Consider the following 27243-nt stretch of genomic DNA (forward strand, 5'->3'; position numbering starts at 1 on the left):
CCCAACTCACCACACCGACCACACTTGATAGGCCTCATCGTGGCACCGCGACATACTTCATTCGAACAGATTTGGGTCGGCCTAATGACCTCTTAACCAATGGAGGCTTCACCACAGAAGTTTAACTCGCCGCGTCTTCATAAAACCTCCCTCACAATATCATCGAACGTATGCTTCATATCAAGAAAGAACATGATTATCTCGGACATATACATGCACCTCGCATAAGGTTCTGCAACCATGGCTAAGTTACTGCAATTTCACATTAGAGGAAGAACAATCAGCTTCTATTTTCAATATCAATGAAAACACAAAACCTACTGGAATCAGATTGAAAAAGTACTAGCGAGGAGAAGAAAGCTACTATCACAGTAAGGTAAAGTCACTATAATAGTTATACAAAGCTACTAAATGTAATCAAAAAGGAAAAAATAATGGGAAAACAAAGACATGATATAAAGATTGGTATTATAACGAAGAATGAAGACAACAACGTGCCACTGCACTGCGAACCTATCACTCTATCAATAAGCTTCTAGTTTTGATATGAATGAAAACACAAAACAAACACAAGTGAGGTAAAGTCACAGTAAGGTAAAGTTAATAGAACAGCAGAAAAAAAACTACTATCACAGTAAGGTAAAGTCACTATAACAATTATATAAAGCTACTGAATGCAATCAACAATGAAAAAATAATGGAAGAACAAAGATATATATGACAAGAATCAATAGAAAGTAGCGTGTCGCTGCACTGCGAACCTATAAGTCTATCAATTAGCTTCTAGTTTTGATATGAATAAAAAGGCAAGAGGAAAAAACAAAGAATGTATAACAAAACAGTAGACGTAGAATTATTTCATTGTGTTAGTTACATTCCTTAACTGTATTAGTAACAATTACACACAGCATTAGTAACTTTCTCTGTACATTTTTCTATAACACAATAAGCTTCTTTAACTATAAGCTACGCATGATTTAGGTTTAGCAAAACAAAAATGAAATCACAGTAATGAAAGTTGAACTACAAATCAAGCTAAACAGAGTGTAGAGAGAGAAAGCTGAGATCGAATCAAAACAAAAATTAAATCATAGTGATGAAAATCAAAGTATAAATCAAGCTAAACAGAGTGCAGAGAGATGGAATCAAACCTCAATGATTGATTAGAAAGTGTGCAATTCACGGACTACAGAGTGTAGATAGAGAGAACGCTGAGATCGATTTGATGAGAGAGAGAACGCTGAGATCGATTCAATGAGAGAGAGAACACTGAGATTGATTCGACGAGAGAGAGAGAGCTTCATCTGCGATCTAGAGAGAGCTTCTGCAGCGATCTAGAGAGAGGTTCATCTTCGTCTGCGTGCAAGAAAGAGAGAGAGCTTCATCTTCCTCAGTGAACTAGAGAGAGAGAGAGCTTCCTTATGTGTACAAAAAAATTTAGGTGGCCTTATGACTAATATAAGTCTCAAATTAACAATTATAAGTAATTTTCTATTTATTTTAGGGTTTATTGCTTGTAAACCCAGGTTACTTCCGACTGCGTCAGGAACCAATAGCCTACACCAACTGCAAGGAGTCAGACTCGAACTTAACAGGAGCCAAACCAAGATGCTGAACTAACTTGCAAGCTTTAAGCCCAGCCAACTCTTCAACGCGAGCTAAAGAACATATTAGAGGAACAGTAGCAGCCAGCCCAAACTGAAAAACACTGGCATGGTCACGGGCAATCACTCCAATCCCTCCCCTAGAGCTCCTAGCACCCACAACACCGTTGAAACAGACGCTGAGCCATCCCGGTGGAGGCCTAGACCACCTAACTCAGACTGCGGGGATGTTTGGGCATTAACAAGACAATAAGTTGTGAATGTGAAGTTCATAATTCCTCCCACCAACAAAAACAATATAGTACATACCTTTTGAGGAGCTGGGCGGAGCTTGAGCAGTAATGGTGAAATCCTGACAGTGAGAATATGAACCTCAACACCATGAACCAAAATCTTGAAATAAGACTTTAGGGTCACTTATACAATTCCACAATTCCAGTTAATTCCCTCTATCCGTGCCATGAGATTGATAATTAATCTTCAGCTACTCATTTTAGTAAAGAAGATTAGCAAGCAATGCTATTAGTCATTTATGATAGATTGGATTGTACTGAAAAAATTCAAACTAATGACTTGAAAAATCATCCGATTGAAAATTAGTTCAATTCCTAAAACCAATTTCCATTCGATTACTTGAGAGATGCTAAAGTGACACTAAGTTACCTCATCAAAATTAGTCCTTGATATTCATAGTTCATCAATCACCTACTTCTTGGCAATTCTGCTTCAGTGCATACAATGTGTTTAAGCTCATTTGTAAGATCATCTTTTGACAGTAGATGACCTTAGCAGCCAGCCGGCATCAATCTGATTGTAGTATGAAGATTTAAACAACAATTGATTAGGCAACAGTACTAGTCTTATTTTAGAAGTATTATAATCAAATTTGATAATTAAGAATTTAAGATACATACAATCGATCATCCCATATTGTTACGTAGACAATTGATACACAGAAGGACTTGGTTAAGATGTAGAGGACATCAAGTGATGCAGTACCGTACCTGCATTACTACTCCAATGTTAGACTAAAGATTCCTCTGTGCTTCATCCTTAAAGCTGACTTTGTGTCTATAACCTGAACTAAAATAAGATGATTATCAATTCCAGACCAAGTAATTAAAGATTAACTTGGAAAGATTGGTACTTAACAGATAGAAAAGAATATGTTTGATGAACTAATTCCTTACAGTCAAGGAAAGTCCAAATTGAAGGAAAGAAAATCAGAAGACAGAAAGAAAGTAGGAAAATGGGAGCTTAATTACCAGAAAGATTGAAGCGGCAATTTGGGATGACATGATGAACTCAATCTACTTGCTGTTGTTGTTGTTGTTGGATCCAGGCTCCGTCTTTTTGTACCAACTTATTATCAATTTTAATGTTTGGGATATGAGAAATCTTGGGCCACTCCATGCCCCCTCTGTTTTTGCAACTTTGCGAGAGAATCTCAATTCCATATATGATCAAATTCTTGAGCGGTGTCCTCCGAAGGCAGTCTGGCAGTGTCTTTAGCTTGTTACACCTTACAATTTCTAAAGTAGAAAGGCACGGCATTACCTTAATACTTGCAAGAGAATCCTCCTCCTCCTCCTGATCTTCACTCAACCCAGCTGGCACTCCCTCCCACTCCGGTAGGTTGAAGAACACCAGTTCTTTCAGATTTGGGAATAAAGTGACTTCAAGTGATGTTGTAGATGAGGATGATTCTATGATTCTCGAATACTCAAATCCCACCTTTTTCAATTTCGACATATTGCCAATTTGCAGAATTCCAAGGGACACCAATTTCCCCAAAATCAGAAGAGGAACAAATTCACATACACAGCAACCATCGAAGCTAAGCCTGTTGAGAATATATGTCATCCCACATGGGAAAAATGGGACCTTGCCTATAGGTTTATAAGGGTTTGGGCCACTCCATCCATTGCCAATTGGTTTTGGATGCGAACCCCAGATTACTTTATCATGGTATCAGAGCGGGTTACCCACGTGTGCATGCCTAACGGCCACACGGGCTCTACGTCATCCAAAGTTGTCCACGTGTATGGCTTGAAAATTCGCCACACGTGCAGGGGCGTGTTGAGAATATAAAATTCGCCACACGTGCAGGGGCGTGTTGAGAATATATGTCATCCCACATGGAAAAAATGAGACCTTGCCTATAGGTTTATAAGGGTTTGGGCCACTTCATCCATTGCCAATTGGTTTTGGATGCGAACCCCATATTACTTTATCAAAGCCATCTCAAATTATTTAATGACATGTTCATCCAGCTGGGGCACAATGTGGTGCCACTGTAATTATCGATTTTTAAAGATTCCAGAATTGGATTTGGCTGTAAGGCATTCAGTATTTCTTCCTGGATGATACTCTGACTTGTTCACCAATTTTGCCTTCTCCACATCACTCTTGGCGGCATCATTCACTGCATCCCACAGTGCGTCCCACCAGCTTATGAAAAGCTTCCCCTGAAGCTGAGGAACTCATTTTCGTTCTCTACATGCGTTTTCGCATGGTATCCGTTGGCTATTCATAAGTGCGATTTGCCCTAGGAGCGTAGAGAGTTTCTGTGATAGTAATCAAGATGCCATTTTGCAAGGGGAATTTGGGCTATTCCATGTCCTTGAATTAATACTAATGGCCCAGCCATCGTAGTCACAAAGTAATATGCTCAGAATCAAAATAGAGTCATAATGAAAAGAACTCGAAATTTTATTCATAAGCCAACGGAGTACATCATTGTCTCTTAACCATTAGGAGAATCTAATCCAAATGCTAGCTAATGCAAAACAAAGGTAGTTGTTTGACTTCTTTCGGTAACTCCAAAATAAATATGACCAGGTGAGTAGAGAGATGTAAGTGGAGCAAAGCTCGCTTAAGTACCACTTATCAGTGGCGGAGCCACATTGGGGCCTACTGGGTCCCGTGACCCAATAAGCTTTATATATGTTCTAGTTTGTTTAGATGTAGTGTGATTGATCTGGCATAGTGGAAGCGTGATTAGTAGGCAACATTTGAGTCTTGGGTTCGAGCTACCAATCAGGGATAGCTTTTGTTTGTTTTTTGTTTTTTGTTTTTTTTTTTTTTTGGCCTGAACATTTATGTTTTATATATAATATATATTATGTTTTGAACATTTACACTAGTTTTGAATTACTTTTAATATAGTTATTTACAAATTGTTTTAGACAATTTAAAAGATAGCATTTTGGGTTTTTATTTGTCAATGAAATTCTTTTTTCTTTTATGGAGTTTTAATATTTTGTGAGTGCCCCACTTGACATCAAATTCTGGCTCCGCCCCTGCCACTTATCTCAAAACCTTCCTAGACATCATACTGATTTTGGATGAGCCTATGTGAAGAAAAACTAAACCAATGGCATTTACTACAAAGTATATGGCAATTGCCTATTACATCTCTTGGAAAAATAAAGACTTAAACAGACTTAAACAGCCTTCCGGGGTCTTCTTCATTCATACACTCGTACTGGAGCGAATCATCTTTATGACGAGTCATTAGGATGATGGCTTTCGCCTTATTTGCCTCTAAGGCTGCTCTATTTGCTTCCAAAGCTTGAGCTTGCTCAACAGTTAACATGTCCTGGCTAGGCTCGAGAATCGTATCCAGGATTCCATCGGCCTTGAGATGCTGGCGGACATCACGAACCCATCTGTGATATCCAGAGCTAGTTGTTCCCAATAGAGCAAAGTCCAATTTGTTCAGGTTACTCATCCTGAAAGAGAACAAGGAAAAGGGTTAGTTTCAGAGCGGAAAAAGCTACCACAAAAATATTTAAAATTTCTGAGCGTAATCGCTTTCAAGAAATTCAATTCCAAGAGGTATTCGATTAGATCGAAATAATGACGTAAGTGGTCGATCATAAATTCTCTACAAACTCTAAGTTTGGAGATCTCAACAAACTCCAAGCTTGAAGTGAGCACGAACCCCCACAGTTCGGCTTAATTAGGTCTCCCCTATGATGAAGAAAGGAGGGTAGAAGAATGGAGTTTGCAAGTCCCCGAGAAAAAGAAGAGAAAAGAAATAAAAACTTCCAAAACGAGAACTTTTAGTAAAAAAATACCTCGAAATAGGTCGCCGGAAAATTTGACCGGAAAAAGTGCCCTGAAAAGCCGCCGGAAAGTGGCAGGAAAAGTCGTCGGCGGTGACCTATCGGCGGAGCTGCTGACGTGGCTGCTTGTGTGGCTGCTGACGTGTCGCCTTGGTGGGCTTGCCGGCAGTGGGTGGCTTAGGCTCGGCTTGGGCTGCCTCCTCCTCCTTTCTTTTTCTGCCGGATATTCTCGTTGCCGGTTCAGGATCTTTCAGACCGGTTTTTGGGCTATTTCTTTTGGTTCCTGAATTGTTGGTCTGAGGAGTTTCTGCTGGCAAAGTTTGGTAGAAATTGGAGGTCCGGAAGGTGGTGAACCGGTGGAGTATTTGCTGCGGGTGATTTAGAGATTCCGGTGGTCGGTTCGATAAGTTTCCGGCCGGTTCTGGTGGTTCTATTGCCGGTTCTGGATTCCTGGGGTCGAGGGCTTCAAGTTGTGTGACGGAGGCAGAAAAGGTATCAAGGTTTTGTATTCGGATTTAGGGTTTTGGCTATTAGGTTTTAGGGTTAGAACGTCGTGCTGATAACGTGTTTAAGGAAAACCAAAATTGGGAGAGAATTGAGTCGTACTTTCATTGATAATAGGGGCCTCTTTATATAGAGGATTACAAGACATAGAATCAGAGTTGTACAAGGAAAGATAATCGTACAATTAATCAGATATCTATGAATATCTCCGAGAATATCTCTAATTCAAAACTCTATTACAACTAGGTCAAGTAACCTAGAATTTGGGCAGACACATATTCTGGATTTATATGAACAGTACTAAAATTTTAAAGGAATCATTGTGGGTAACGAGTCTTATTCTTCTATACATAAATAAGAATACATGATACAGAGATGGAGAATATCCGAAATTGTTAATGTGCATTAATTTGAGTCATTATTTCAGGCACGAGACTAGCATATGTTCTCGACCTATCCAATTATCTAAAGGTAGACTATTTGAAACTGAAAACCGACAAATCACAACCAACTAACAATAATTAATCGAAACCGAACCGAACTGATGCTTGCGGTGCAGTTTTTTGTCAGTACACTTAATAAACTGAAAAAACCAAATCAAACCAATATATTGTTAGGGGCTGTCAATTTCGACACGACCCGATAACACAACTTGAAACCTGCACGAAATAAAGCTAGTTGAACCGGCACGATTAAAAAGTGGGTCGGCTGTGGGTTAACCCGCCATGACCCATTTAATAAATGGGTCGGATGCAGGTCAACTCGCCAACACGAAGTGAGCCCGTATAACCCGATTATGCTATATTTCTTCTTGAAATTTTAGACGTTGGGAGTATTTGATTATAGGATTAGACAATTTGAAATATTTTGCTTTATAATTATTGGACTTAATTATTTATGAATTATATATAATTATTTATTTTCTTCATCTTGTGAAGTTTTTTTGTGAATTTAATCAATTTATGCATTTTTTTTTAGTTAAATGGGTCGCATTGTTAACGCTTAAATAGGTCATTATAAGACACGACCTATTTTCAACGGGTTGGAAATGAGTAACCCGTTTAATAAATAAGTTGGGTTTGAGTTTAAATTTTTGACACGATTATTAAATGGGTTGGGTTTTGGTTTGTCTCTTGCGACACGACAAATACCTTGACCCGACACGAACCCAGCCCGACACGATCCATTGACAGCCCTATATACTGTTGATCTTTTGATGTATTTTCGATTTACATTAAATTATTGATGTTTTTTCGCCTAAATTAAATTATTGATGTTGTGCGATTACAATCGAAAAAATACAATTTTCATTAGAAATAAGGATTAAATCAATAATATTAATAATGTTGAAATTAACTGAAACCGAACCAAACTGATAAGCAATACAGTCGATTAACTGAATTTGCGGTGCGGTTTCGATTAGTACTGAAAAACTGAACCGCTAGAACTGAGTCCACCCCTACAACTACTATTCAGGATTTCAGGTGAGAGAGCCCCTCCCTACTTGGATTTCAAAAAAAGAAAAAGAAAAAAAAACTTTCCGAAATAAATAAACATTATCCCTTTATCAAGATTCAACCATAAGCCCATTGTCACCCTTGTAGTGGGCCGAGCAGGCTAAAAAAACAAACAAAGAAAGAAAAACCCAATCCACAGTCAGTCACAGAAAAACCCTAAAACCAAACCCTTCTACTATAAATTCCTAGCATCAAGCCGCAAGGCTTCTCACTCTCTCTGTCTGCCTCTCTATTCTATCCCTCTCTCGCTTCTTCACCCCCCAAAACCCTAAAACCAAACCAAAAATGGCCGAAAGAGGAGGAGGCGGCGCCGCTGGCGAGCGTGGAGGCTTCGGCCGCGGATTCGGAGGCCGCGGACGCGGAGGTGACCGTGGTCGCGGCGGCAGGCGTCGCGGTGCTGGCCGCCGTGACGAGGAGGAGAAATGGGTCCCAGTGACCAAGCTCGGCCGTCTCGTCAAGGACGGCAAGATCTCATCTCTGGAGCAGATCTACCTCCACTCGCTCCCAATCAAGGAGCACCAGATCATCGACACTCTCTGCCCTGGCCTCAAGGACGAGGTCATGAAGATCATGCCCGTCCAGAAGCAGACCCGCGCCGGTCAGAGGACCCGGTTCAAGGCCTTCGTCGTCGTCGGCGACAGCAACGGCCACGTCGGACTCGGCGTCAAGTGCAGCAAGGAGGTCGCCACCGCTATCCGGGGAGCGATTATCCTCGCCAAGCTTTCTGTGATTCCGGTGAGGCGGGGTTACTGGGGTAACAGGATTGGAAAACCCCATACCGTGCCTTGCAAGGTCACCGGAAAGTGTGGCTCTGTTACTGTGAGGATGGTGCCTGCTCCTCGGGGTTCCGGTATCGTGGCGGCTAGGGTTCCCAAGAAGGTGCTGCAGTTTGCTGGTATTGATGATGTGTTTACCTCATCCAGGGGGTCTACCAAGACTCTCGGAAACTTTGTCAAGGTTTGCTTCTTAAACCCAATTGTTTTTTTGTTGTTGTTAATTTTCGATACTTAAAAATTGATACTTGAATGGACTGATAGTCTCTACTGATTCATATATGTGTTTAGGTGCATACTTATCTGTTGTGTATATTGTGAAATGTATAGATACATGTATGATGAAATTGATTGTGTTACCAAAGAACCTAGAGTTTTGTGTGCATTTGTGATGGACTGAGGCTCATGAAAGGGTTTATTTTACTTCAATAATGTATGAATGTTGTTGAAATTGTCAATAGAATCTTATTGTTGCTCTGCACCTTTTATATGAAGTTCTGTTGAAGTAAGAACTTGAGTAATCTGTTGGAGTTCTGTTTTTCTCATTCAATGTTTTGATTGAAGTTCAACTCTGTTAGTGTAATTGTTGTAGTTGCTCTTGAATTGCTAATGCAGAAATGTGATTCCAGAAAGAAAAGGACTGTATTTGTCATTTCAGTTTTCTAGTTACTGCCATCTCTTTTGGGGTATTTATATTTTTGTTTTCAGAACATTAATGATTGAAATTCAATCGAAAATGATGATGTAACTTGGATGTATTGTATTTTGTTCTTAGTTATCTAGTTCCATTTTGTGGTTAAAGCACCTACGATTTAGTATCCTCCCAATTGCCACTGTTTTGATTGCGGGCGTTTGTTTTTGTATGTTTAAATGATGTGGTGTAAATTGATGTCTTATTTGCAGGCTACTTTTGATTGTCTTCTGAAAACCTATGGTTTCTTGACACCTGAATTCTGGAGGGAGACTCGCTTCACAAAGTCCCCATTCCAAGAGCATACTGATCTTCTTGCCAAGCCAACCGGTAAGCTACTCCTGGACGCTGTTGAGAGGGTTGAGGCCTGAGCTACTTTGGATTCCAGCGAGTTGGAGATTTTCCAAACTATGTTTTGTTAGGAACTTATTTTCTTTTCAGCTGAAGAACATTATAGTATGCTATTTCTTTTTGGTATTTGACTGTTATAAGTTTCTAAATATGTTTGGTTTCCAATGGGATGATGGTACATTGCTGAATCCTTTTAAATCTTTTTGAATTATTAGATTTTTCCTCATCATTTTCTCTCTATCATTATACATGTTGAATTATTATATCTTAGTCTGTTGTTATGCCAAAATATTCCATGTCAACCATACATATGCCTTAATGAAAATTGAACTCGCATGTGGTTATCTGCTTGGTGTTTGGAAGTGAAATAATAGTCAGACTACAGTGAAGCAGTACTGCCCCCAGAAAATTTGGGTTTGTCGCGACATGGAGAAACAAAGGTTATTTGACATTTCTAACAACCTACCAGAGTACCAGTTTTGACAAAAAAATTTCTAGACTCAACCACTCTAGCTTATCACATAGTGCCCTAAATCTTATGAGAGGTTTTGGAGATGTATGGATTTTTCAAAATGACATGCAGAACAGAAATGCTATGCCCACTCAGACCAAGACATAACTTGTCCAAATAACAATCGAGGGAAAGCAGGGTAGGAACAATGAAACTTATTGTAAAGGGATTCATTTTCCAAGTTTGTTTACTGGTAGTTCCTACAGAGGATCTGACTAATGATGTATACAATACTTGAATTCTCGATGTAGATGCTACATAGTTGGTTCTCATCCTCAAAAGACTACGAGTGTAATAGAAGCATCCGTCTGTCTGTCGAGGGATCATCTAATGAGAACCAATTTTTTCCTAATCTGGACACATCCTTCTGCTTCTTTTATAGGTAACCAGATCAAAATTTATGATCGAGTGATGGTGTGCGAGTTTGGTGGCGCATCTGCAGATCGATATTCTCTTTTTGCCTTTTTGGTGTTTGGTTACCGCTGAATACCCAGAACTTTGTTGATCCCCATGTAAAACTATATTCACATCTAGACATCCCTACCACTTGGCTTGACTATCGATAACACAAGATCTATAACATTCCGACCACTAGCTTGAATATTGAGAATATCAGAAAGTTCATTATCACAAAGATGCAGCAATACCGTTTTAATAGAGAAAACAACACTCACAGGAGGGGTTAAATCCCCATTGATTCTCTGGAAATCAAATCCGTTCTTGATTGCCTCAGCTGCTCCTTGAGCCATGCTTTTCACAATTTCACATACTGTCCTGTTTCAGATATGCATATTCTTGTCTCACTTAAACGGTAGCGGGATATTATTCATCATTTTACTCAAATAATACCATTTTGAAGAGTCCCAGGAGGCTAGCAAAGCAAATTTACACTTTGAATACAGGAGGAATACATTTTTTGTAAAAATAATCTGAAGCTATTGCTGTAGGTTTCTTTGATTTCATGCATACTCTACATGTTTTGGATTTGTCCTATAATCGGTACATAACTCGACTTCCATCTGGAGTTTCAAACTTGGTATCACTGCAGCATCTCAATTTGTCAGGAACTAGCTAGTATAGGAGACTTGCCGATTGAGTTAAAGGCCTTAGTCAAGCTAATATACTTGAACTTGGAGAATCTATATGGAGAAGCTAGTTTTTGTTGCACCAAATTTCATATCAAGTTTTCCGATGCTAAAAGTTTTGAGCATGCACGAAGCCACGAATGTGGTGGTTCTGTTAAAGTTCTCTTTTATCCTCCATATGCAGAGACTGAAGCATATTGAGCTGTTGACTTTGTGCCTCAGAAGCAGCTCTTATTTCCAAGAATTTGCAACCACAACATGGTAGTGGCATGCACGCAATATCTACAACTCAGGTGAGAGTAACCAACTGAAATTGCTTGATATATCAGTCTTGGCGGATATGAAACATCTTCAGAAACTTATCATTCGTGTATATAGTAAATTGGAACAAAACAGGGTTGATTAATTACACTCACACTTTCTAGTCATCACTAGTCAGTATAATTTTCATCTTATTGAGAGATTGAAATAGTTTGGAGTGCACTGAGCATATTCACCCATCCATCACTAAACTCGATCGATCTTCAGCATATCTCAAAAAACAGACTATTATCATTTTAACCTAAATGTCTTACCATGCCATTTGATTTATGGATGCATTTATATTTCTTTCTGACCATTTCCTTTGCAATTGTTTGTGTTTCTGCCTTTAATGCCCCATATTTGTTTCTTTGAAATCTTATGGCCGGAAAAGGAAAACTAGAGATGTGGTGCAGTACAATTTGAATGGAAAAGAATAGAGGTTAGAGAGGCAAATATATAAATAGCTGAGAGATAACTATTCTCTCTTTTGCTTATTCATTTACTTGAAATCAATTGTAAATACATCACAACACTCTTAACATGAAACTAGGAATAGTGGATGCATGTTTTATTTACCAAAAGGAAAAAAAAAAAAAGGAAAGAAAATAGGAAAATTGATACACTATTTTGCATATCATGAAAGAAAACATAACCACTCCCAGATAGAATGGCTAATCCCACAAAATTCTCTCCATAGAAACTGTTGATGAATCTGCTGGCAAAGTTAGCATAGAACAAAGCATTCACCTCAAATCCTTGGGTTGTTTGGGTTGCTTGGGTGGCTAAGGTTGCTAGGGTTGTTTGGATTGCTTGGATTGTTGCTTGGATTGTTTGGGTTATTCATTCCCAAAGTGTTCTTCACTGCGTCAGCTGCCCCCTGAGCCATGCTTTTCACTTGCTCTCCTGTCTGCAATCATATATGCAGATTGTTATGATACGCAGATCCGTATCAAACAAAATCTCTACACGTAATGCGACTCAGAAATATTGCAGTTCAAGTAGCATTATACAGTACGAAATTGAGATGGAATCAACAGATATATGATATAGAAAAGAAGAGGCAACGAGGTAGTTGTTGCATGCCTGTTGAAGGAGGTGGGAGGCTTGCTCCTTGATATCTTGGGCAGTGCTAGAAGCACCTCCTGCCTTGTTTTGGGCAGCCTGAGATGCATCTGATGCCTTGTCCCTTACAGCCTGGGATGCATCTGATGCCTTGTTCTGAAGCTCATCCTTCTTCACCTGTATTATAAAGATATTAAAAATAGTTGACACTCACCCAAAGGTCAATTATATTGATTTATACCATACCCAGTATCATTTGGTGTAATAACATTAGTCTTTCTTTATAAGTGGGAGGTCATAAGTTCAACTCATGAAAATAAAAAATAAAAAAAATTTATACCGCAGTTCTATTAGAGCCAAGTGTCATTTATTGATTAATAACGTGGCTTATATAGCATTATTCAGAAAGATATTAAATTATAGACAACCTGAGCTTGGCCGCTCAATTCGCCGGCCTGGTATCCAATATTCTGACCTGATTGGTGGCTTGCCATTTCTTCTTCAATGAATCAAATTCGAAAATAAACTTTGAAACTAAGTGTGCACAATGCTAAAGCTCCTCCTTCTGGAAAGTATATATAGCTTGTGAATGTCTCCTATTTTTTGCCACATCCTAGTTCCTAGTCCTTCTTTTGCGTGCATTCACTAGCATAATTGGCATCTTTCGACTGGTTCTTTGGCCAAGTATTTGGGGAGGAATAATTCAAAGAATTACTAAGTTGGTAAGTAGTCAAGAAAAGAGAGTCCCTTGGCATAGGCTCCGCGAAAACGTAAGCTTCTTTATCAACATCGATCTATTTGTCACATTCAATTTGTTTTGATCGAGTTTGAATCAAGGCCATTGATCTCTAAATTGTTTTGGTCTGTTAGATATGCTCTTGTTATATCATAATGTTGCAAATGGCTAGGATAGCAAACTTAATCCTCTCTAGCTAGCAGCAGTCATATTTTTGATAATCGATCAATTGATTAATTTGAAAGACGTTTCAAATCTATATATTTTTCTGAACTATATACTTTATACCACCCTAGTTTTTGCGAGACAGTAAACAAAAGCTACCCTAGCTTCGCTCTCAGCTAGAACTAATCACAAATTGGAACATTCACGGTAAGTGAATGAAAAATGTTACATACAATCGATCTAACCACAGATAGATCATAACCCCAAATATCATACTAAAACGGAAAACAGAAGAAATCCCATAAGTGTGAATAATGTTGTGGTAATTAATAACAAAATGGTTCTTGGGAATTATATGGAGCTATTAGGCCGGTTTACTTTCTTGGTTACTCCCATATATGGAGCTAGCTAGTACTTGTTCTAATCCTCTGTTCAGACGCTTTTGTCCATCTACAATTTGAACACATATACAGTGTCTACGTCAATACGTTGTCTAATCCTCTGTTCTATTATGGTGGTGATCTATCAACAATATTTCTGATGCCCTAGCTGCCTCAAATATAGCCACAGAAGTCTATATACCCATGCATATATCTCTTTGTTTCTTGTTTTTGTCTCTTCCCCTATTCCTTCTATTTTCGTGGCACATAGATTTGGAGCACAGTGATTCTTCTTCAACAAATCATCCTACAAGTACAAACTGTAATACGTCCACACCGTTTACTTGTCATGCGATCAGATCGAACACCGATCGAGCCACAGGCTAACGCATATCGTTGTGATCCTCTCTACAGAGTTAAAACCAACGCATCGATTAACCTCACCTGCCAGGAGTACGCCACGTGCCACACGACGTGTCAACCAAGGATGACACGTGTGGCCACCTTCACCCACTTCGAACCCTATACATTAGTCCATGCATTCTCCTCCTCTTCATCACAAACTCGAAGCAAGTAATACTTTCTGATCATAAACTCAAGCGTTTCAGAAGCTCAGTTAATTATCATTCACTCTTTTTGAAAGCAGATGGAGTCCCGCGGTCAGAGACAGAGCTACAGAGGCCAAACTCAGGTTATATATATATATATGTTGTGTTCGCTTTTAGTACGTACTGTTCGAGTCATTGTCCGATAATATTCCTGTTGATAATAATTCTGGTCCGGTTGTTTTTTCAGGAACAAAATAGGCAGAACAGGTCACAGGACAGGGACTACGACATGACCCAAGAGGCAAGGCGGAAGGCCGAGGAGGCGGAGGAGGCGAAGAACAAGACCTACGAGACCGCGCAACAAGCCAAGGAGAAAACACAGTCTACAATGAACCAGGTGAAGGACAAGGCGGCGCAGGAGGCAGAGGAGGCAAGGCGGAAGGCCCAAGAGGCGGCGGAGAAGACCAAAGAGACTGCCCAGGCCGGGAAGGAGAAGACGAGCGGGATTCTTCAGCAGACCGGAGAAACAGTGAAGAACGTTGCACGCGGTGCGGCTGATGCTGTGAGGAGCACTATTGGGATGGCCAAGAACGATGACCAGGATGATCCTTATTATAGGGAGACTACTACCACTACTAGGACTAATACTGGGACTACAGGGGCTCCTGGGACTGGGAATTACCCAAGGAATAGGAACTACTAGTTAGGTTAATTACTCGAATCGTTGTTGTTTATTACAGTCGTTTGTTCTGTTTGGGCGAGTTTTAGGTTCTTCCCTCTCATCACTCATGAGATGAGATATGGGGACATGTTGTATTTGGTTTGTTTAGTGTTGTATAAGAGTTGTGACAAGACGTACAGCCGCCATTTTATTAGGTGGTCGATCTTTGTTGTAGCTAAGTGTTGTTGAAGGGCGCCATGTCTTGGAAATCCTGTGCTCCCATCTCTTTGAAATGGGGAGTGTTGTATTTGGTTCAGTCATTATATAAATATATGCATTATAAATTAATAAGAATCTGTCTTCAAGTTCAAGACCCGTCCAAAACACCTTTGCTATTAAGCTTGAAGTGGACATTCTACAAGTACTAAAGCCAATCAGTTGAACTTCGATCATTTGCTTGTTATTAAGCTAATAGACGTAATAATTGAATGTGCTTTTCTTCTTTGCTTTATCCACACAATTTCTAGCAGAAGCATAATTAGCTAGGTAAGATTGCAAAACATTATAAAGGGGATGTATATTCCCACACCAAAGCATGCATGTAACCGCATGCGATCTATTATGGTGTATGAGTGTATCCATGTGTTTTGGGTTGTGTTTTATGTCTATTTTGTGGTCTTCTTATCATTTCTTTATGACCAACAGGTGCATGCACCAAAAAGCTGGTGACAGTACTCTTTGGACGAAGGATGACAATTTTTGAATCATTGAATGACGAGTTGGGGCTTCTCTTTTTTCTTTTTTTTTGAAAGGGGAGGGCTTCTCTTTTTTAAAAAAAGTGAAATTTTCATATCCGGCTGCATTGAGCTACCGTCAGAATTACACACATCAAAGTCTAAGTTCCTGCAATGATAAAATGTGATGCCTACTTTGGTATAAATGGGTAACAAAGCCCTAACAAGTAAACTCCACTATAGAACTTAGTGCTCACTTTAAACAAAACACAATTAATCGACTAATACATCACTTCACAATTTATTCAAGGAGGTTTCCTGACACACAATTGTGATACGAAGTAACGCACGAGATCAAGGGTTATGCAAACTTTCTTGTCATTTGGACGGATTTAGGTAGTGTTGGATTTGTGTTGAGGGTTACCTGTCATTTGCTTGGTAACTTAGGCCATCTAGGTTTTATTTGGTGTAAGACAGCATATGAAGAACGTGCCTTCTGGTCATGGAAAGAAGGTTTAATTTATTCTGTCTGAATTCTCAAAAAAAAAAAAAACTATTCTGTCTAAAAATATAAAGAGTAGTTTATTTTGAATAAAAAACGAAAGATAAGAAAGAAGCTAAACCCCATGATGTGAACGCATGTGCCATTAATAAATTTTTGATTTACGTTTGATTACATCTTCAAATGAAGCTCCACCTTTGATTGTTTGCTTCTCCTTCTCCCCTTCTCTTTGGCTACTTTTCTTTTCTTTTCTCCTTTGGTCTAGTCCGTTATGGTGAATAACATGTCCCGTGTAGTGAATTGAAATAAGCTTTGCTAGCGAATTTCCTAGCAAACTCCATCTCATCACATATTTTTTTCTTTTCTCCAAGTCAATAACTTTATTAGATTCTTCTATATAAAATTTCCTGTTTTATCTAAACTAGCCTTCCTGCACGCGCATTGCGCGTGCGGAAGGGCCGCGCTCACGCGTGCGTATTGTTCTTCCTCTCTTGTCACACTTGTTTGAAATGTTACTTATGAGTGCAATATAATTTCTGTGCTGCATATTACCTAACTCTTACTTAATTCTTACCCCCATACTCTTTTTCTCTGGGTTTGATATTGCTAATTCTTACCCCATACTCTTTTTCTCTGGGTTTGATATTGCAAATAGCAGATAAGGTTAACCTTCAGCCTTATCTGCTATAACATTGGACTGACAACCAATGTTATAGCAGATTAGTGATGTCAACTACTCTTTTCTCCCTCTGCAGGGGGTACCTACAATTTGTTTCAGACGTACAACATTACTTAAATGGACTGACAAAGTGAAATTTACGACCACGTTTGTAAGGAGTTAACAGTTGAGGAGGAGAAACTTTCAATAACCTCATAAGCCTTTGAAATTCACATGTAATTCTTTTTTGAAATAACACCAGCAACCAATATTCATCTTGCATTAATACAGGTACAAACTAAGCATTTCATCAGCTCCTAAAATCCCAAATCCCTGCTATGAAGCTACAGGTTAAAGGAAAGATGTCGATATGTACAACATGACATAAAGCTACAATCAACATCATGTCATAGTTTGTAGCAAAAAAAAAAAAAAAAATACCATTCTAGAACTCCAAGGGTCTTGGTTTGGAGTCTTGATTAAACCACCACTCTCTTCTAACACACTTGGCAACGTGTTGTCAACATAACAAAATTATTTCTTAAAAATAAAAAATAAAACATTACACTCGGTGCTTTTATCGACCATTTTAGCACAGGTATATAAATATATATATATATATATATATATATATATATATATATATATAAGAACATTTACATGTGGGCCACCAAAATAAGAAAGGAATCTGTTCCAAATAGTTATACAAAAGGTTGAAGATGTTTGTCTTTTAGATGACTCATTGTAGTAAGTTACCAGCCATTGCTTCAAGTTGATTTGTCATACTTCTGTTCTCCACACTTGTATTTCGCGACTGTCGCCGTAAGTGGTAATTAGCACGTCTTCGGGCTAAACTTTCTGCTCGTTGTGAAGAATTCAATGACTGTCGCTTCTCTCTTTGATAATTAGTTCTACGTTGTCTTTCTGCATCTAGTATACGAAGACGGGTGTGTCCCTGTATAGAAAATTGATTTAAAAAAAAAAATTAGAGAAGGTTTCCATCAATTGTTTACATGTAACAAACGAAACAATGTATCATGCAAATTAACCTGATCTTCATCCAGTGGGTGAGACTGCGATAAAATAGCTTCTGAAGAAATCACTGATTGTCTCCTCTCTCCTTGAGAGGTATTTGTACTTTGCCTTTCTGCATTGGGTGCATGAACACGGGATGGTTCCTATGTAGTAACTATGTTAAGTTCAAAATATAATCGTCACAAAAAAAAGGTTCTATAAGTTGTTATATTCTATCTATGAAAGGAAGAAAAGTACAATGCTAATCTACCTGGCCATCATTCGATGGCTGAGGGCGTGATGAAGAAACTTGTCCCATAACAATCTGGAAAACCACTTCAGCCATTAATTAAAATTCCAAGAAAAAAAAAAAAAATCCATGTAGTTTGGGTTAGAGTTGCACTCGAAATCCTTACCAATAAGGAATCAAATACGGCGAGTTTGAATTAGATCAAATTCTAATCAAGGCCTTACTTGAGGCCGCATCTTTACTTGATGGTTGCAGTATTTTGGCATGTCTGTGTTTATAGCGTCCTTGAAGCTTGCTGCATTGATTGATCACATGAAAACATAAACTTTGAGGTTCAATAGCCAAATACATGGCAATTGAATCATGAGCGAAGATCATAAAGAGCATAATGCGAGTAGGAAGTGGATTTAATACAATGAATTCAAACCATCAGACCTGTCTTGTTCAGAGCAGTGATAAAAAAATGAAGCTTTTTCCAACCTTGTCGGCCTTTGAATGGTATAGAAGTCAGGAGCCCCTATCTGGGAGAAATGAGTTGGAAACCCTTTTCCATGCTCAGTTTGGAAGCGCTGAAGAGCCTGTTACAATAGAAGATCTGAGTCACGTGCGACAACAAACCAGTTAAAATGCTGCGCTTAAATTTAGCTTAAAGAGATCTTGAATGAGTATGATATATATTAAGCATGAAAACTTTATTGGATACAAAGCAGATGATGAACTTTGGTATTAGAAACTGAACTATTATCTCAACCAAAGCGCTGTTGACTGATATGTATAACTATCAACCTAAGGAGCTCAAATCGTATGATACATGGCATTCACTAAAAGAAACACTAATAACGAAAAATTAATTATCTATTTTTAAGAAAGGAAAAAAAACTTGATTAATCAGAAACTGAAGCAATGAGAGCCAAAGAAACTCAACGGCAAAAAAGGAGTAATCTGAATCAATAATTTTATCATTTTACATAAACCCGGACATAGCAATGACAATGCAAAATCCATAGGCATAGGCATCAAAAATGAAGTCCTATTTTCCTTGAGTTACAGCATTTTTCTCCCTTGGCAAGTCAGTAGTGAACAAACATTATGGGGTAAGAAAACAATGATATACGTAAACTTCCATAACAGATAAATAAACATCCTACCAATAAATAATTCAAAATATCAAAAATGAGATATTATCAACAGATTTCGTAGCCTGGGAGCTTGATGAGGGGGGAGATGTGATTCTAGAATAACTATAAATGAAGCAAGGGAGAAACTTACTATGTCAAATATATTGAATACTTTTCAATTATTGGGTAGTACACCCAAGGCGCTGCAGCAATAAAAGTATCAGGTTCCAATATCTCCTTAACATGCTCCAAGAAAGACGAACCAAGAAGACTGCCAACAGATCAGAAAATCAAGAGACAGCAATAGTAAACTTTGATAAGAAGAAAAGAAAAAAATTAGCTACAATCTTTCATTAATACATTAGAATCAGCTGAAAAATGAGAAAGGAGAAACTCAAGATAAATTGACGAAATTAAAAAAATGCCTTGAAAGTTTAATCAGGTTTCACCTAGACCAATTCTATAGCCAGACAGCAAACAATTTCTATTGGTATTAGAGTACTATGACTTCCTATAACCATACGGACACAAATCATTGCCTAGAAGAGCTTTGCTGCTATAGCTACATCAGATGGGCACTTTGTTTATAAACTTGCACATAAACTCCTTTAGGTAACAATGAAATCCAACAGAAAAAGTAAGGACTGATGAAATATTGAACACAGTTGACAATGAAACAATTTAACATACCTGGTCTTGCGCTTTTCCTTTCAAGTCCAATCAAATACTTTACAGGTACCTAAACAAATGAAGTAAATGTCACCGTAGATCATTATCACCTATCTTACACAAAATACTGAAAGCTCCAAATCCTTGAGAAACAATTGAATAGCAGTATGGAGTACTCCGTGAAAATTGACGAAATTAAAACAGCATAACCCTGAGAAAACCAAAAGACAATTTGAAAGAAAACCAAAACCAAAAAATCAAAAACCAAATCAATGGAAACTTAACCCCAAAATACCCTGTCACAATTAGGTAGTCTCACCTTTAGGTAATTCGCCAAAACTGAGTCGATTTTGATTTTAATTTTGTTCCTCTGTTTGAGTTATAATTAACCACTGCAGAATGGCCTTACTAAAACCTTGGTGGCTCCACTGTTCAAAGTAATGGAGCAGCATTATACCCTCTCCTATCCTTTTAGCTAGTCTAAAATCAAACAATATTAAAGTAGAAAGACAACCAATTCCCACTCTTCCTAGTGTAATAATAACATCATACAGAGAGGCCTTAAAAGCATGATTCAAAGCAAGTGGAAAAGAGTTTACTGCTTATACATGTTAGGTCCTAATTTGGCAGAAGAAATGCATACAAATTGGGTGATTGAAGATAAAAGAACATAGGATACAGAAACACTACCTGCAACTAATATTAGCCGACACCAACTTTCACAATGTTCCGAAATCTCCCATACATTTACCTGCAAAAATTGAAAGAAAGCGAAGCAGCATTTGGCAATCACCCACTCTTTGAAATTACCCAATGTAATAATTAACACATGGAACTTCAATCGAAAACGAAAACCCAAATAAATGAAATTCAAAATCTGGAAACAATTATCAAGGCTGACCTCTACTGAATCCGCAACACTGTCGCTCGAGTTGATACCTATTACTCTGCCTTTTGGGTTTGATTAAGAATCCGCTCTGCCCACATCAATGGAAATAGGACACCCAAATCAATGCCAAATCAATGGAACACGAAATCTGAAAGTCTCCGATTTGATTCTAATTTTTTCCTCTTTCTGGGTTTGATTTTGCTCTGCTCCTCTTTCCCTTCTCCTTTTATATGAACCGTAAATTGAGAGTGGGGTGAATAATAAGGAAGCCATATCCACTCCAATCATCTCCCACGTCCGCCTTCCGTCTCCAATCGTGCGCCCCGCCAGTCGTTCTTCGAGCAGATCGTGCTAACTGCCGGCAATTTCTGTTTTCCTCAATGATTCCGTATTTATTTTCTTATTTATGTTTTTGTATTTTACATTGCTATCCCTTATTGATAATTTTCACTTAAGTTGAACTGTTCTTTAAATCATGGGTAATTATGGGAGTTCAAAAATTTGGTGAAGCTTTGACACCAAATCTGGCGCCTCCCTTTATTGTAGTAGAGATTTAGATCTATTCTTAAGGTGTGTGATTTCACTATTATATGCTCAAGTGATTTTGCCCATATGAATCTGTGGGTTTAGATAAATTTTGTTAATAATTTGTTATGACGTATACTTGTTGAAGATATAACGACACGATTTTAGTGTGTGTAATTATAATTTATGCTTACAAGTTCTCTTAGAAATTTTCTTTATCTAGAGTTCTATAGGTCCTATCTTTTTTGATATTACGATGTTTTATAGTTGTAGGTAGTTGTTATAGCTCTTTTATCCGCTTCAAACTTTTCTACTTGAGTTATTGCTTTTACAGTACCATTATAGTATTATTCAGTTTGACAAATTTTGTATGTTCTCGTCATTACTGTATGACTCCAGATTTTATTGATTGAAATTTGATGATAGTTGTGTATATGTTTCAAGAACTGTCCGTAACTAATTATGCTAAATTATCTTTAGATTTACATTCGAGAGTGAGAAACAAAACATATTAACTTTAAAATATATATTTATGTTGTTGTTCATGACATGTTTACTTACTTGGAATGGGAGGGAATGATTATGATGTAAAACTATTCATACGTTTACTAACACATAAAGGAATCGGAATGATTCTGGATAAAAAAATATTCATTCGTTTACTTACACATGAAGGAATCAGAATGGGTGTAGGTCTCACCTCCTTATAAGAAATCGATTCCTGAATACTCAGGAATTTGATTACGAAGGGGGAGATGAGTTTAGGAATCAACTCCTCCGGAATCAATACCGATTCCTTTCTTCTCTCATTCTAGTTGTCTCCGATTCATGATTATTTTCCATTCCAAGTAAGTAAACGTGTCATCAAAGAAAATTGAGCATAATTTTCTTAGTCAATTATTTGACGGTGTGAACGTTACACAGTAACGAAAAGTTAATTGTTATTCATAATTATTATTATTTTTGAATTTGAATGAAAGTGAAAAAGGGTAAAAAAAAAAAAAGACAGAGTTTGAATGACGCCGAGCAACCGCCTTAGCAATTTACAACAAAGTCCCTCGCACGCGGACCATTTGAACGAGGGACCTTATCGTAATTTCGCCCTCTGCATATCATGTGGAAGGCGCTGTCTCTCTCTCTATATAGGCAGCTACCCACGCCCTTGTTTCCATTTTGCTCTCTCTCAAAGTTGCCCAAGTCCTCCCCACAACAACAACGGAAGACCTCTCCTCCGGTAATTTCCTCGATCTTTCACTTTTTCCACAATTTCTCTTATCGCATCATGATTCCCAGATCCCAATTCTACATGGGTCTTGATCGATTTTGTTGTTTGACTCCCTTAACACTGAAAAGATTGAATCTTTATTACCTCCTAGCTTTGTTTCGATGTCTTTCTTCTTCCTTTTTTTTTTTGGAATTTCATTCGTTTTTGTTTTGGGTTTCGATTTCTAGCTCTGAGGAACGTTCTGGGTTCTTTTGTTTTGTGTTTCTGTTTTCAAAGTTGGGAGCTTTTTTTTAAATTATGGGATAGTCAACTATGGGGAATGTAGGTAAGGATTGTGGGTTTTTGTATTAGAGCAATTTGGTTGCGTGGACACTATTTGGGTGTGTTGTTTTGATTGTTTGGTATAGGGGATGATGGTAATTGTGTTGTGGATGACATATGCGTGTCGAAGATGGAAAGCAAAGGTTAGTGATTTGATGTGAAGCCTAGGGAATTGAACTAGAAGGTGTCTTGGTGGTGTTAGGTTTTACAGTTTATGACTTAGTAGCGTAGCGGCTAAGTGGGTTGTGATGAGTATCATTAGGTGTAGTTGTTTGTGTATATATAACTGGGTTATTAGTTAAATCTAGATAGGTTTTTTTGATCGGTTATTCAGATTGAATGATTTGTTTGTTATACGGATTTGGTTCCATGTGTTTGTCGGTCGTAATAATATAGACATTAGGGATCCAGTTAGTAGGGTTAAAAAGCAGGCCTTTTCTCCATGAGACTTTCATGTATGTCATCATATGTTATGATACTAAAAGCTGAAAAATCTGTACCTGTAACATTGTTTAACTTGGTTTTTGAACATCTGCAATCAGTTTACAATGTTTCTCTGTTGTTTTATGTTTCTTTTAGAAGCATTTACTTATGATAAAGTAATTTTACACATTCTATCAGATTATACTTATAATGGTTGCTGGTGTTAGGTGTTGAAAAAGGTAGTTTTAGTATTCTCTGGTGCTATCTTAACTTCAAAATGCCCAAAGTCAGACGATCATCTTCCTTGTCTCTTGATCGATCTAGGGCATCACCTTATCCTTGCACTTCTGAGGATGCTGAGCAATACAAGTTGAATAGTCCGTTGGAAAGCACAGAGAATACAAAAGAATGGGAAGATACTAGATGCCCCATCTGCATGGAACACCCACATAATGCTGTTCTTATAAAATGTTCCTCTCATGAGATGGGCTGCAGGCCGTACATGTGCAATACAAGCTACCGGCACTCAAATTGTCTTGACCAGTTTTGTAAGTCTTCTGTTCCTGAGTCCACAACAATGATGTTGCAAGAACTTCCTCTGACACACACAGCCTCTCACGGTTCTAGGGAAGAAGAATCGCTGCCTGGGCAAACCAGCCCTTGTGGGAGTCAGTTGCAACCACATCCAGCTTGCCCTCTTTGTCGGGGAAAGATCTATGGGTATATTGTTGTAGAGGCTGCTCGTCACTTCATGAATTGCAAAGTGAGGAGCTGCTCTTCTGAGACATGCGACTTTAATGGAACTTATTCAGAACTGAGGAAGCATGCGAGGTCTGAACACCCTTATGTCCGGCCATCAGAGGTGGATCCAAATCGTCATCGTGATTGGATGAGATTGGAACGTCAAAGGGACTTGCAAGATGTACTTAGCATAGTCCAAGTAGGGTCTGGAGATGATATTATTCCGGATCCATCAACAGACGGTGGCTGGATGACTTCCCTTTTAAGTGCTATGTTTCGCTCGTTTGAGATTATGATTTTTTCTCAATTGATGGAGAGTTCAAGTGACATGGAACAAACTCATAGTAGAAGATCAGGGAGAATGACTAGGGTCCAGCAAGACAATGACACAATCCCTGCTACTAGAAGGAACAACACTGTATCAGATAGCACATCCCGTCCCAGAGGTCTACGTTGGCGAGCACCAAATAATAATGTCGAGACAGCTCGTACCTCCAGATTGAGCCACAATTCCTTGTCAGGGGAGACTAGCCATACCTCTAGATGGAGCAACAACTCATTGGAGGAGGCTAGCCGTGCCCCTAGATGGGGTAACTCCTTATCTGAGGAGGGTACTAACCGTGTCCTTAGAAGGGGTAACAACAGCGTATCGGAGACTACCCGTCCCTCCAGATGGGGCAACAACTCTGTGCCAGAGGAGAGTAATCGTGTCCACAGATGGGGTAACAACTCTGTGTCAGAGAGTAATCGTGTCCACAGATGGGGCAACAACTCCTTATCAGAGGAGAGTAGATGGGGCAACAACTCCTTATCGGAAGAGGCTGGGCATGCCCCTAGATGGGGCAATACTTCTGTACCAGAAAGCACACCCCGTCCTCGGAGACTGAGATGGAGAAATCAATGGCCAACGTACAATAACAGAAGGTGACTGCAGCTCATTGTTTCTGAGATCAATTTGCTCTCACAAAAGACATGTCATGTTTCAATTGTGAGTTACTCTAGAAGGATCATTGTAATTTTTCCAATATTGTGCATATTATTGTCATCCTTCTTTCCTCTTTCTCTTGCCAACTCATTGCGACTGTTTTGTTGTTTTGGCTTTCAGTTCAAACATTTGAGTCTGCGCTTTTCAAATAATGTCTGCTCAGGAACGATCATGCCATCGACCAAGAAGTATTGAATCATTTGAATGACAAAACAAAAGCATGGAGTTTTATTTGTTGGAACAATATTTAACGGCTTTAGGGCTTAGGCTCTTGGGACACTCCTGTCTTGGTGAATAATAGAATGTTAAGCATAGATTTTATCTCCTCCATTTTTTTTTTGGCTAGTGATTGTTAATATCTAGTTCAGTACTAAATGAACTCAGAAGCTTTTGATTTTTGATTTTTTTTTTTAAGGTAAATCTGTGCTTTACAGAATCGTTTCATCCCATAATGCCAAATGTGTTTGCTAGGGCACACAGTAATTCATGTCTGCAGACTACACTGCATCAAATATTTTACTCTTATTCTGATCAAAACTGGGCAAAGGTTAACTTGCACTCCAAAAATTCTCCAAAAATTGAACTTGGCAAATTAATCATGATCTTGGCGTTTCAGAGTCCCAGTTTCAATTAGGTACTTTGAATTTAGCGTCACGTGTGGCTATTGAAAGTCAAGAGGAAGTTAAAGGCAATATTACTACAAAGAACAAAACAAAAATCAAAATGAACAGATGATGTACTGGAGATATTGCACCCAGATATAAAAGCTGATTTCATTAGTCATGACTGCTCCAAGACATTGGTCGTTACATTAGTTACAAATATTTAACAAGACCTAGAAAGCTGCTCCACTTAGCTCATGGTTCTGAGATGCTCGCAGATTGCTTGCCGACACTTGTTCATCCATACTTAGTTTTGCCAGGCAGCCCCGCCAAAAAGGTTTACAAGTTTGATACAAAATCAAACAGTGTTGTATTTGGTGAATTTATAGAGCAATAATCTTGTTTGTTAGTTGACTTAACAAACACTGGTGTTTACTGGTTAAATCTCACTGACATCGTGAATAATCTCACTGACATCGTGAATGAATGGAGTGATTTAAGAAAAAAAAAAAAAAACTAAAATAAAAAACACAGAACTCCTGCCATATAAAGCAGGGGAAGAAGAGTTTTCATATCCTCGTTGATGATAGGGATGTAAAAGGAACAAAGCATCCACTAAATCACCAGGCACACATGACAGTATCATCATCATCATGTTCCACTTGAAAAGGGTCAAAGGTCCCCCTGGATCATGAATTTTTCCTGATCCTTTGATGGCAGATTTTCCCATCTCTCAGTAAATATGAATCTGGATCACTTGACAAAATCCAATCCTGAACTATATGAAATCATGTATATGACTTCGTTACTACAATAGTTTACCAAAACATGAATCATGAATCATTTAAAAGGAATAAAGAAAAGTTTCTTCGAGTTAACTAACCTCTGCAACTTCTGGGATCCTTAGATCTGAGATCTGATTTCGAGTTTGAGTATGCTACAAAACATTGCTCGTTTATATAGAGATATATCATATATGCAGGAGCCCCACTTGGCATATTTATTGTCCCCAGGTAAACGGTGGTGGATTGCCCGGGCAAAAAGGAGGAATCTTGACGTGGTGACCGGGCTTTGCAGAAAACAACATTACACCGGCCCAAGCTTGACTGGGCAAAGCTTGGCTTTGCATGACTGAGGTCAAAAAAAGGGGCAAGTCTGTGACTTTTTTCTTGCCCAAAGTCATGGAGCTGCTAGCTTGATATTGTGAGGAACGTGGGTGACGTCAGGAAGAAAAGCAAAGAGGCAGGACACTTGGCAGCGCTGGGTTGGCTTCTTAAGTGATTTTGATTCCAATGTGAACAGTAATATGAACAGTGAACATTAATATATGAACAGTAATGTGTTCAGCTAAATCCAATGGTGAACTACGTGAACAGTAATATGAACAGTGAATTACGTGAACAGTGTTGACCGGGCAAGAAAAACAACGGGTGTAAACCTATGTCCAGTGGCAGTGAATAGTAGCTTGACTGGTCGAATTCTTGACTTCTCGACTTTGCCTTTTCTTGACTACGGGTGCACTTGCTCTTAGGAGGCATCTTTTATCACCGAGGAGGCAAGGAATCTTTCAAGGGTAACACAAAAGAAAGAGATCCAAGTCATCAAACTAAAGGCAGGCAAAGGAGT

The 27243-nt window shown here is 38.6% G+C and overlaps 6 protein-coding genes and 1 long non-coding RNA gene across 15 annotated transcripts; 3 read left to right on the forward strand and 4 right to left on the reverse strand.

The window, feature by feature from the left end:
* Nucleotides 1-2909: 2909 nt before the first annotated feature.
* LOC133729222 (putative disease resistance protein RGA3) lies at nucleotides 2910-3356 on the reverse strand. The gene has a single exon (XM_062156713.1). The coding sequence runs from the start codon at nucleotides 3354-3356 to the stop codon at nucleotides 2910-2912; it is 447 nt and encodes a 148-aa protein (XP_062012697.1).
* A 4541-nt stretch (nucleotides 3357-7897) lies between these two features.
* Nucleotides 7898-9739, forward strand: LOC133725137 (small ribosomal subunit protein uS5w-like). The gene is made up of 2 exons (XM_062152270.1): nucleotides 7898-8652; nucleotides 9372-9739. Exons 1-2 carry the CDS (start codon nucleotides 7981-7983, stop codon nucleotides 9528-9530), a joined length of 831 nt encoding a protein of 276 aa, XP_062008254.1. The 5' UTR covers nucleotides 7898-7980; the 3' UTR covers nucleotides 9531-9739.
* A 2123-nt stretch (nucleotides 9740-11862) lies between these two features.
* Nucleotides 11863-13024, reverse strand: LOC133739120 (late embryogenesis abundant protein 7). The gene is made up of 3 exons (XM_062166847.1): nucleotides 12900-13024; nucleotides 12493-12648; nucleotides 11863-12316 (listed from the first exon to the last, which is right to left on the reverse strand). Exons 1-3 carry the CDS (start codon nucleotides 12963-12965, stop codon nucleotides 12158-12160), a joined length of 381 nt encoding a protein of 126 aa, XP_062022831.1. The 5' UTR covers nucleotides 12966-13024; the 3' UTR covers nucleotides 11863-12157.
* A 1520-nt stretch (nucleotides 13025-14544) lies between these two features.
* Nucleotides 14545-15183, forward strand: LOC133742523 (late embryogenesis abundant protein 1). The gene has a single exon (XM_062170218.1). It carries the CDS (start codon nucleotides 14590-14592, stop codon nucleotides 15001-15003), a length of 414 nt encoding a protein of 137 aa, XP_062026202.1. The 5' UTR covers nucleotides 14545-14589; the 3' UTR covers nucleotides 15004-15183.
* Nucleotides 15184-17057: 1874 nt separating this feature from the next.
* Nucleotides 17058-21342, reverse strand: LOC133725138 (uncharacterized). Of its 9 annotated transcripts, XR_009854282.1 has the most exons (10): nucleotides 20808-21342; nucleotides 20597-20657; nucleotides 20226-20334; nucleotides 19928-19976; nucleotides 19389-19508; nucleotides 18555-18697; nucleotides 18286-18414; nucleotides 18141-18194; nucleotides 17905-18044; nucleotides 17058-17810 (listed from the first exon to the last, which is right to left on the reverse strand). XR_009854282.1 is itself a non-coding variant. In XM_062152271.1 (3 exons), exons 1-3 carry the CDS (start codon nucleotides 18186-18188, stop codon nucleotides 17595-17597), a joined length of 393 nt encoding a protein of 130 aa, XP_062008255.1. In that variant the 5' UTR covers nucleotides 18189-18194; the 3' UTR covers nucleotides 17058-17594. The 9 variants fall into 9 exon arrangements, 1 of the variants encoding a protein (XP_062008255.1); XR_009854278.1 differs by lacking the exon at nucleotides 20226-20334; XR_009854280.1 differs by having other exon boundaries at nucleotides 20597-21342.
* A 1129-nt stretch (nucleotides 21343-22471) lies between these two features.
* Nucleotides 22472-25451, forward strand: LOC133725139 (uncharacterized). The gene is made up of 3 exons (XM_062152272.1): nucleotides 22472-22554; nucleotides 23517-24954; nucleotides 25136-25451. The coding sequence occupies exons 2-3, from the start codon at nucleotides 23567-23569 to the stop codon at nucleotides 25146-25148; spliced, it is 1401 nt and encodes a 466-aa protein (XP_062008256.1). The 5' UTR covers nucleotides 22472-22554; nucleotides 23517-23566; the 3' UTR covers nucleotides 25149-25451.
* A 301-nt stretch (nucleotides 25452-25752) lies between these two features.
* Nucleotides 25753-26711, reverse strand: LOC133739129 (uncharacterized). Its single transcript, XR_009860454.1, has 2 exons — nucleotides 26501-26711; nucleotides 25753-26395 (listed from the first exon to the last, which is right to left on the reverse strand). It is a non-coding gene; the product is annotated as an uncharacterized LOC133739129 (long non-coding RNA).
* Nucleotides 26712-27243: the final 532 nt, after the last annotated feature.

Source organism: Rosa rugosa, chromosome 1, assembly GCF_958449725.1.
Source record: "Rosa rugosa chromosome 1, drRosRugo1.1, whole genome shotgun sequence".
NCBI classification, from domain to species: domain Eukaryota; kingdom Viridiplantae; phylum Streptophyta; class Magnoliopsida; order Rosales; family Rosaceae; genus Rosa; species Rosa rugosa.

Excerpts from the sequence above, each read along its gene's own strand:
- LOC133729222 (XM_062156713.1), bottom strand. The coding sequence starts at position 3,356 with ATGTCGAAATTGAAAAAGGTGGGATTTGAGTATTCGAGAATCATAGAA.
- LOC133725137 (XM_062152270.1), top strand. The coding sequence starts at position 7,981 with ATGGCCGAAAGAGGAGGAGGCGGCGCCGCTGGCGAGCGTGGAGGCTTC. Across the intron at positions 8,653-9,371 it reads CTCTCGGAAACTTTGTCAAG|GCTACTTTTGATTGTCTTCT; the intron begins GTTTGCTTCTTA and ends TCTTATTTGCAG.
- LOC133739120 (XM_062166847.1), bottom strand. The coding sequence starts at position 12,965 with ATGGCAAGCCACCAATCAGGTCAGAATATTGGATACCAGGCCGGCGAA. Across the intron at positions 12,649-12,899 it reads AATTGAGCGGCCAAGCTCAG|GTGAAGAAGGATGAGCTTCA; the intron begins GTTGTCTATAAT and ends TTTATAATACAG. Across the intron at positions 12,317-12,492 it reads CCTCCCACCTCCTTCAACAG|ACAGGAGAGCAAGTGAAAAG; the intron begins GCATGCAACAAC and ends ATATGATTGCAG.
- LOC133742523 (XM_062170218.1), top strand. The coding sequence starts at position 14,590 with ATGACCCAAGAGGCAAGGCGGAAGGCCGAGGAGGCGGAGGAGGCGAAG.
- LOC133725138 (XM_062152271.1), bottom strand. The coding sequence starts at position 18,188 with ATGGGACAAGTTTCTTCATCACGCCCTCAGCCATCGAATGATGGCCAG. Across the intron at positions 18,034-18,140 it reads AGCCATCGAATGATGGCCAG|GAACCATCCCGTGTTCATGC; the intron begins GTAGATTAGCAT and ends GTTACTACATAG. Across the intron at positions 17,811-17,904 it reads ACCCACTGGATGAAGATCAG|GGACACACCCGTCTTCGTAT; the intron begins GTTAATTTGCAT and ends TTTTCTATACAG.
- LOC133725139 (XM_062152272.1), top strand. The coding sequence starts at position 23,567 with ATGCCCAAAGTCAGACGATCATCTTCCTTGTCTCTTGATCGATCTAGG.